Source organism: Pyrus communis, chromosome 6 (genome assembly GCF_963583255.1).
Source record: "Pyrus communis chromosome 6, drPyrComm1.1, whole genome shotgun sequence".
In the NCBI taxonomy this organism is placed as follows: Eukaryota; Viridiplantae; Streptophyta; class Magnoliopsida; order Rosales; family Rosaceae; genus Pyrus; species Pyrus communis.
In genome coordinates, this window is record NC_084808.1 from 18,141,581 (window position 1) to 18,151,974 (window position 10,394).

At 38.7% G+C, this 10,394-nt stretch overlaps 1 protein-coding gene across 1 annotated transcript; it reads right to left on the bottom strand.

The window, feature by feature from the left end:
• Nucleotides 1–2,605: 2,605 nt before the first annotated feature.
• On the bottom strand, nucleotides 2,606–7,540 carry LOC137737929 (mitogen-activated protein kinase kinase kinase NPK1-like). The gene is made up of 17 exons (XM_068477517.1): nucleotides 7,007–7,540; nucleotides 6,882–6,923; nucleotides 6,509–6,574; nucleotides 6,313–6,423; nucleotides 6,150–6,230; nucleotides 5,964–6,041; nucleotides 5,794–5,876; nucleotides 5,221–5,302; nucleotides 4,992–5,092; nucleotides 4,799–4,838; nucleotides 4,482–4,541; nucleotides 4,353–4,399; nucleotides 4,053–4,284; nucleotides 3,733–3,969; nucleotides 3,294–3,607; nucleotides 3,143–3,210; nucleotides 2,606–3,031 (listed from the first exon to the last, which is right to left on the bottom strand). The coding sequence occupies exons 1-17, from the start codon at nucleotides 7,352–7,354 to the stop codon at nucleotides 2,931–2,933; spliced, it is 2,091 nt and encodes a 696-aa protein (XP_068333618.1). The 5' UTR covers nucleotides 7,355–7,540; the 3' UTR covers nucleotides 2,606–2,930.
• Nucleotides 7,541–10,394: the final 2,854 nt, after the last annotated feature.

The window sequence follows — 10,394 nt, forward strand, 5'->3', positions numbered from 1 at the left end:
ACCCACCCACCTCACCTATAATCTTTAGACTTGCAGTATATTCCTGAGAATCATACGATATTCTCATAAAATATAAAATAGAGGCTGGTTGGTCCACCAGTGTTCTTGTTAATAAAAACTATATGGTCCAAGTTCATCCATCGTAATTTGGGGGTACTTGGGGACATGACAAGTTTATTTTCCAATGGGTTTTTGACAATAAAAAAAGCAATTAACACCATTGTTTTCAATATAAAAGTTGATTGAATGTAACAAGTACCAAACTCTTTTTGGTTGGTTCCAGTCACTTAAAACTACAATTTGTTGGTGTTCTTCTTCATTAGTAAGTAGTAGTTTTTAATTTATACTCTCATGAATAATGAGTTCGACGTCGAATTATTATGACTGACTCGTGTTTTTTAGCCCAAATCTTTCACTTCTTGACATAAATATATCTTTGTATTCGAAAGAATTTTGTTTTCTTTGCCGGCAAGAATATATGAGGTTATTTTCACATGATCTATGTAATCATCTTGTTGAGATCTCCAACAATCTTGGCCTTTCACAACCAATAAGTCATCATTTTATTTACCAACAAAAGAAAGAAGAAAGAATGCCCACCTGACAACAATCTTTTTCATGCCTTCGTAATCATTCAAAAATTCAGCCACTTATTCAAGAATTTTGCTTTTCCGCCATACGCTCTTTCCGTGATCCATAAACTTTCTGCCATGCAATATTCAAAAGGTCGAAGAAAATGGAGACTTTCAAAAGCTTTCGTTTTTTGACTCACCTACTAAATTGCTCCATTTGCTCGATCACAGACTAAATTACTTGTCTGGGGAACAAAGGGAACTTTCAGAGATTTTTTTTATGATTTTTTGGGAGGGAAAATCATGGTGGGGGAGGGGTCCAATGGTCAATTTCATGCATAACTTGGGAAGCAATGGGGGACAATGCAGGGGATTAATTTTTTATGTTTCTATATTACCCACATTTATAATTTCTCACCAACCCATGCTTTTTTGGCATTTTCAATAACAGTAGTGCTGCTTTCTACCCACTTATTTTTACTTTTCACATACTTCTCTTAATGTTTAGTCGTCGGCTTAAATGAATTGGAGATCAATGACAAAAAAATTAACAACGGTGTGTGAAAGATAAAAAATGAATGTGTGAATATCACTATCCCTTCAATAAATAGGATGCAACGATTTTCATCTAAAATTGAAGTTAACATTTTTAAAACGAGGTAAAAGTTTTCCACTTGGAACACTTTTCATCATATGAAGATATTTGAACAAATATAGGTAAAGGATCGTTCTCGTGTACTACTTTTGAGTGGCAACATGTTTTTCATTTTCGAAAGCTTACAAACATATTTATTCTTTCTCTAAGAAAAAAAATCAAGAAGGCTCCTTGGGACAAATAAAGCTCTTATATGTCGGTAGCGAGCATGGGGAAATTGCAATTCGGACACTTGCTATTATAGTCGGAAAGGGATTCTCTCTGGATCTTTTCCTCCTAATCCATCAAGTTCGGGGATTCAGGACTTTGAAATTTGATCAAACAGCGAAAATGATTATAACTTTTAAAGTGGGCCTCTGTTTGTAGCTGTTGGATTAAATTTTAACGGCTCGGGTTCTCGAACTTGGTGGATTAGAAGAAAGAGATTAGGAGGAAGGGATCTAGAGAGGATCCCTTTCCATTATAGTCCCGCCATTACAAATTCTTCTTTTCCTACATTCAGATTTTTTGGGCATCTCACGTTGCAAGTTTGTCTCTCATTTTTGATATGTTGTTTTCTTTTATTTCCTAACCATTTGTTCTTTTATTTCCTAACCATTTGGATCCTTTGTTTTACATTTGAAGTTTTATTTTAGAGGAATTAGGTTCATACTTTGACGAGTGGAAAGACCGTCCGGTGTGCGCCTATATTTGTGAGTTATTGCATACACACACACACATAGACAACCCTATGCATGATGAGTTTATAACCAATCAAGTAATAGATTGTGAAAGTTTCTCTTGGGGCCATACACTAACACACATTGACAACCCTCTGTATTTGGTCCCACCCATCCAAATGAGTACTTAAGTCTTAATGGGTACACAATAGGTTTAATGTGTTGGTGAGTGTGTCAAAATTATAATGGTGGGTGAGATCAAACTAAATGTATCCCTTAAGAATCTAATGGGTTAATTTGACGGGTCTAGTGAACTTGGATCAAAAGGACATGTGCAATTAAATGACTAATCCATATTAAAAGAATGGATTTAAGCGTTGTTCTAAGCGAAATGATTTTCAATTTCATTTTCTCCGTCTGCACTCCTTTATTTGTTCTATTCACAGTTGGATCATAAACCAAAGCTAGTCAAACTTGGGCCAATGATTTGTTTTATAAAATGACCCAAGTTGAGGTTTGGGCTCAGTTTGTTATCTATACAAGCTGAGAACCTACATTCATTCATTCTTTCTTCCCCTTTCACAATCAAGACACATGAAATTTGAAATGCTGTGGCTTCAGCGTCGCCGATTTGATCCAAGAAATTTGAATTTCGTAAAATGTTCTGAAAAAATCATCCCACAGAGAGAGAGAGAGAGAGAGAGAGAGAGAGCAGAAAAGAATGCTGCATCTGCAGCATACAATATATTTCAAATTATATAATTCACACAAACTCAATACTTCATGTCTCATATCCCGCCGTAGGATACAAAGGCCACAAGAAATTAAATCAATACATATCACTGGTTACGTGACATTTTCTGGCTGAGCTGCTTGAGACATAATGCAGCAGGCAAGAGGCTGCACGGCCTGCTATGGGCAAGGTGACCGATGTAATACTGGACAACACCCCTGCCAAGTGCATACTGAGCGCTCCCAGTCGAAAAGCATAACTTATTTCTATATCATGGTAAAATAGATACAAGTGAGGTACATACATACACTTCATTTTCCAGGAAAAACCATCCGTAGCGGCTCTCTTTGACGACCTAGAATTTTGGTTGGGGATGGCATTTTCGTTCCTACACCAGCCTGCCACATCATCTCTGCATCCAGCCGGTTCCAGTAAGATAAGATCATACTAATCAAGACCAAAATTTCGTGCATAAATGCCATCCCCAAAATAAAACTTCTTGAAAATACAAAATAAAACTTGCCTCGCTTCCTCTTGAGCTCTTCATCAAGCTCCTGTTTCCACTTTCTTTGCATATCAGAAAAGCTTGCACTGAAATTAAACCCATCTCCATTGAGTTACAGCAGAAGAGTGGACATTAGCCAACAGAATGGCATCAAACATCAAAGACAAACCTTAGACTAAATGATTCTTTCTGATCATGAGGGAGCTCCTTCCATTCACCAAGCTGAGGTGGCTGAATTTCCTGCAAAACTCGGTCATATACACCACTGGCATTTGATACATCTCTTGTATGTTTCCCAGGGCCTGCAGCATCAAATGCAGTAGAGAATCTTCTACTAGGTGCATGACTCGGTGACTTACTTTTAGGAGGTAAGTTCAGATGCTTTGAAACATGTTCACAGTCTGCATTTCCAAAACCAGCTGCATTGAATGAGCTACGGAACTCTTCATATAGAGGTGTTTGCATCTTCTTCAGATCTAAGGCCTGATTAGGTTCAAGGTGCAAGTTTAAAACATTAGAATCCTGCCACACATTCTGAGAAAACATAGCATCGTTGAATGATTTGACCACTACATCGCACAGGAAAGAACTTGGCAGACACATAGTACCTTTTCGTCTAGGAAGGCTCTTATTTTTGACTCTGTAACTTCCTCATCATCCTCAACTGCTGATGGCCCGGAAGGAAATGTGAACTCTGTCTCCACCTTTTGAGATGCTCCAATGCTGCCCGAAGCCTCATGTATTGTTTGACAAGGGGAGAAGTTAATTCCATTTCTCTCCGGTTCCAGACTTTCATCAAACTTGCATGGCCAGTCGTCAGTTGGTTCACACATGGGATTGAAACTCTATTTCAAACAAGCAAATCACTCATCATAATTAAAGTTTATTACTCTGAATGATCTAGAAGGACAAGAAAAAAGTTCATTACCTTGTTTAATTCGTCAGGTCCAACCACAGATCTCAATTTTGCAAATGAATCAAGGACAATGTCATTCGTATCATCAATCTGACACATGTCGTCATCATAATTATTAGTAGCTCCCCAGCGGGAGCTCCCTCCTGAAAAATTCCCTGGATATACAGTTGAGCACCTTACAGTGCCCATATCACAAATATCCTTCAAGCCGGCACAGGTAGACCTTCTGATCGAAGGGTTCACACTGTAGTGGTGATAAAGTTAGAAAGGCAACCAGAAATAATTCCAAAACGATTAAATGAAAAGACTTACAAGTTCTTAAGATCTGTCCCAGGTGCTGCCTTCTCGTTTCCAGCTTCCTGATAAAACTAGTTATTAACTAATTGTATGGTTGTTATTAAGTAATAGTTGAGCCAGTAAATCTAAATCAATTATACCAACCATGAATGAAGAACGAACTACTGGACGAGGTTCCTGATAATCCCCAGTGACAAATGGATGCTGCACATGACCAACAGATAGTATCTCATTAGTGAAAAAGAAGAAGGAAAAAAAAAAACAGGCATTCACATGCGACTGTACTTTTTGAAGAACAAGATTTCTTAATTTTACCGTCCAATTCTTGAGAAAACTAACTATGAAGTAAAATCTCTATTATTGAAAGCTATGACACGTCCGCATGTATGTAATGCAGCTAATGCCCCATGCCTAATTACACTCTGAAATAATATGCAACGTTATATGCCATTAAAATTTACCTGCACCAACTCTGACGCAGAAGACCTTAGATAAGGTTCCCTGCCACCAAATTATGGAGTGTAAGAGTAAAGGAAAATATAAATAGATGACATTTGTAAAAATTTAATATCTGCTGTTCTATCTACAGACTTAAGTATGTTTAGCCCATAAATATGAAAAAAAATTAGGGAAAAGTAGAATTCATAGTTGTACTTCTCTAGGCATTTTAACAGAAAATCCTTTGCCTCAGCAGAGAGATGCTCAGGGATGGGTGGATGAGATTTTGTTGTTCCAATATGGAAAAGAGCAGCAACCTGAAAAGGGAAACTCATAATCTCAGTCTGCTACCTCTTGGGTGAAACCACACTAAATTAGAAAAATTCTAGTCACGTTAGACACAATAATCAAACTATTTGTTGGCAAAAGCAGCTTGAAGTGTTACCTCTTGATACTGTTGGCTCCATGGAGGCTTTCCTGTAGCCATCTCAATCACAGTACATCCAACACTCCATATGTCAGCAGAGCTAAAAAAAACATATTCAAACCAATGAGGTCCAAGCATCAGAAATAGGGAGTAGCTGAATCCAACTGTTGTCCCTCACTAACAAAAAGGGGACAACTCATGCAATACATGAGAACATGCTTCTAATTGGAGATTAGGATGAAATGTTCCCAACAGGTTGTATTATTTTTTGTGTAAACGGACTGAATACAAAAAATCAACGCTAGTGAACCTCATCTAGTTAATATAACTGCTCAACTAGGAGAACTTCTAAGAGAGTATTCTTAAGGAGCATGTCCTGGAAGGAACACACAAGACTGCTAAAAAAAGTCTCAGAAAGACGTGAATTGTGATCCACCCTTGCCCCTTGACTGGTACTGGAAAAACCTTTGGCTAAAATTATAGGGTAATGCAGAGAGCATTAAAAGGTTGACAAACGATTACACAACCGTTATAATAGCAATGAAATTATCAAAAATAGTCAACTCTCTAAAAGTGAGTAGTAGTTCTTACAAGCTATGGCCAGTCTGGAGAATAACTTCAGGAGCCATCCAATATGGAGTACCCTTCATTGACTTGGCACCATTTATAGTAGCCTGTATCAACAAATGAACTCGCTATTGATGTGCATGAAAAAGATAATAAAGTCAGTTATCCATAGTACATAATAAAACTGTCATTACCAGTTCAACAACTTTCTTTGATGCACCAAAGTCAGCAAGTTTAATACACCCCTTATTATCCACGAGGATGTTTGCACCCTGTATGAAGCATGCCCGTTATTAAATGTGAGAGAGAGAGAGAGAGAGAGAGAGAGAGGTCAATTCATACTCTTAAGTGAACATTAAACAATTGAAATGGGGAGATACCTTGATGTCCCTATGCATAATTTCATTCTTGTGAAGGTATTCAAGACCCAGTAACAGCTGCTTTGTGTACATTCTTATAACCTGCACATTCAACATTTTCAAGATGTAAAATTTATGTCCCCAAACACCCAAGGTCAATCACTTAGAAGTAACAAATACTTACAGACTCAGGAAAGGATCCAAATTTCCCCAAGAGGGACGATATGGATCCACCAGGCACAAACTCCAATAGAATATTCAAAGAATCCTCCTCTCTAGCGGTCCCTAAGTACCTCTAAAGAACAACATTGAAACAGTAAGAAAGTAAGTGATCACCTTCACCATCACTTCCATGAAATAACAAAGACAATCGTACTCACAACAATGTTTGGATGTGAAAGATTCTTAAGAAGCTTGACTTCCTCCTCCAGCTCTCGAATGTGAGCCTGATTTAATTAAATTAGAAAAGGAAACTGCAGTCACTTAGTCTCAAACTGAAAATTAGTGTTCACAACTTAGTCTCAAACTGAAAAATAGTGTTCATAAGTGAAAACGCATCTCTAAAATACTTTTAACATTAGAATGAAGGTATTAATATGCAGTCAAACCAAGAATAAAAATTTATCGCTGAAATGCTTAGTTAATTCAATGAATCGCAACTTTTTGTGCTCAGGAATGCAAACTAAGCAATCCCCAAGAAAAATTAAAACTTTGATTAAAAAAAATGAAATGTATGCAAAATCAGAATCATGCCTGTGTCTTCTCCTTCGAAGCACTATTTGCCGCAATCAACACCTGTAACAAACACAAAAATGTCAAACTGCCAAATCCATTACTAAGAAACCAAATTCAATCTCGAAATTAAGAAGCAGGCAAACCTGTTTCACAGCGAAAAGCTCTCCGGAATCGAGGTTCATTCCCATGTAGACCCGGCCAAAGGCACCGGAACCAATCAACTCGCCTTTGCGCCACCGAATCGGCGGTGCGTCATCTCTCGAAGCAACCGGAGGAAGAGCACGAACAGGAGACTTGGATAACAGTCCGATTCGCGAATTACGGAGGCTGGAGCGGACCTTCCCCACCAGGCCCCCAAACCCTCCTCCTCCACCTCCTCCGTCGTCCCGGCGCGGGGGCAGAAGCGGTAGGGACTCGCGGATCAAGCCGACGAGGCCTTGCATCGGTGTTGAGGTTTTCTTTTTAGGTCGGTCGTTGGGGCTCATCGCCATCGGCGGTGGAGCTGTACGGACAAGGCTAGGGTTTTGTGAGGTTCATTCGTTTCTTGAAATTTGGTGGTGGGGCCGCGGAGGGGTTGCTCTGTGAGCGAGGGGGAAGGAGAGAGGAGAGTTAAAATTTTTGAATGGAGGGAAAAGGTGTTAAGGGGATCTGTTTCTGTACAATTCAAAAAATGTAAAAATAGATAACCTAACGGTCACCTTGGAACTGAACTTTGGCGGCGCTTCCGGTCTTGAACTATATAATATGTGAGTATTATTTATTTTTATTTATTATTATTGATTACTCTGTTGAAACTTTCGTTTAGGATAAAAGATTTTGCAGGAAATATATAGGACGTGTTGTAGGCTTATTTGATTGAACGATCTAGAGTTGAGAGAGAGAGAGAGAGAGAGAGGACCGGCCATAATTAGGGAGAATAAGAGAGAGATATGTAATTGTGAGGTGTGTTTGATTCACCCATTTGTGCCTTTATTTATAGTAGTAGGATAGGTAAAAACATTTCTCTTTAGGATTATAACATTTAATAGGTAATAAATTCCTAATAAGAATATAAGATACATTCGCATATCTATTAGGATTTACACAATCACATTCCTATTCTAAATATGACTGCAACACTCTCCCTTGAGTGTGTAAATACTCAACAAACCATCGCATCAGATCTTCAGCAGATAAAGTAGAATAGTTGATGAAGTCATCGGCACAACGAGTGATTGCGAGTCTCAAATTTAAGTGAAGTATGCATTTGTAGTAAAACTCACAAAACCTCGGTATGGTAAAACTCAAGGCATTGGGAAACCCTATAGACTAAGGAGAAAAATGAGAAGTATGTATAATGTCTAAAACAAACGTCAAACAGGACGAAAATAGTGAACTCAACGGAGTATGATCATCCCAGGATGGGTGCCTTGTTAAAACCTCGTTAGGTAGCAAAAACCTAGTGGGAAAAATGCTCCTAATCGTAGGAAAAAGAGTACATTAAGATCATGTGAGTATGCTTCTAGATACTCCCCCTAAGTTAGATATAACTTCTAAATAAGAGAACTATAGGCGATTCAACTCAGATAATTTACGTATATCGATTCCTTGGACGAGCTTCTGAAAAGTAGACTTGAGCAATGACTTGGTGAAAAGATCAGCCAGGTTGTCTTGGGAACAGATTTGCTTGACTGCAATGTTTTGATGTTGCTGCTGCTGGTATGAGTAAAAGAACTTTGGTAATATGTGCTTGGTGTTGTCTCCCTTGATGTATCCCTTCTTTAACAGCTTGATACATGCTGCATTGTCTTCAAAAATTGTTGTAGGAAGGTCAACGACTGATGTAAGACCATTAGTGCTTTGAATATGTGCCATAACTTCTCTCAGCCAAAAGCACTCGCTCGATGCTTCATGCAGGGCGAGAATCTCAGCATGGTTCGACGAAGTCGCAACTAGTGATTGCTTGGTGGACCTCCAAGATATAACAGTGTCTCCAACGATAAAGACATAGCTCGTTTGAGAACGTGCCCTATATGGGTCAGACATATATCTAGCATCTGCGTAGCCAACAAGGCAAGAATCAATCAGAGGACCATAGAGGGCTCTAACACTTGGAGATTCGCCGATATAGAACAAGCCTAAATTCATTGAGGTAGCGAAAAATGTCTTTAACACCATTCCAGTGCCTGCGTATGGGTGCATTGTTATATCTTGCCAAAAAATTAACAACGAAAGAGATGTCGGGTCTAGTGTACTGAGCCAAGTATAATAAAGCCCCAATTGCAATTAGGTAAGGAACTTCGGGTTCCAAAATCTCTTCCTCATCCTTTTTTGGACGAAAGGGATCTCGTTTAGAATCTAGAGTCCGAACGACTATGGATGTACTCGAAGGCTTGCGCTTTATCCTCATTAAAATGACACAACACCTTTTGGGTGTAGTTCGATTGATGTACTAGGATTCCATCCAAATAATGCTCGATCTCCAGGCCGAGACAGTATCAAGTTTTCTCAAGATTCTTCATCTCAAATTCCGATTTCAAGTGTACATCAATTTCCTCAAGCTCTGCGAGAGTCCCAATGAGGTTCATATCATTAGCATAAATTGCAACGATTGAAAATCCGAAATGTGACTTCTTTATGAACACGCATGGTCATAATTCGTTGTTCATATAACCCTGACTTGTCAAATATTCACTCAGATGGTTATACCACATCTGCCTGGATTGTTTTCAATCCGTAGAGTGACATCCTCAACCTAATTAAGAGAGTGTTCCGTGGTCTAGAACTATTTGATTCAGTCAATGGAAGTCCTTCTGGAACTTTCATGTAAATTTTCATATCTAGATCCCCATAGAGATACGTGGTTACCACGTCCATAAGCCGTATATTCAGTTTTTTGAAAACTACCAAACTGATTAAGTAGCAGAACGTTATAACGTCCATTACGGGGGAATACGTTTCCTCATAATCAATCACATGGCGCTGAGAAAAGCCTTGCACTACGAGGCGTGCTTTGTATCGCACTATTTCATTATTCTCATTATGTTTCAACACGAAAACCCACTTGTAGCCAAAGGGTTTCACGCGTGGTGGTGTAGGAACGATAAGTCCAAACACTTTACGTTTCGCGAGCAAATTAAGTTTAACCTGGATTGCTTCTTTCTAGTTTGACTAATCAGTTCTATGTCAGCATTCATTGACGGAACGTGGTTCAATGTCATCGCTAAACATGATGTCGGTAGCTATTGAGTACGCAAATGCATCGTCGACGACCACCTTATTAGTATTCCAAACCTCATTTAATACTGCGTAATGAACCAAAATCTCGTGATTCTCGAGAGAGTCCCAATGAGGTTCATATCATTAACATAAACTACAACGATTGCAAATCTGAAATGTGACTTCTTTATGAACACGCATGGTCATAATTCGTTGTTTATATAACCCTGACTTGTCAAATATTCAATCAAACGGTTATACCACATCCGCCCGAATTGTTTTCAATCCGTAGAGATACGTGGTTACCACGTCCATAAGCCGCATATTCAGTTT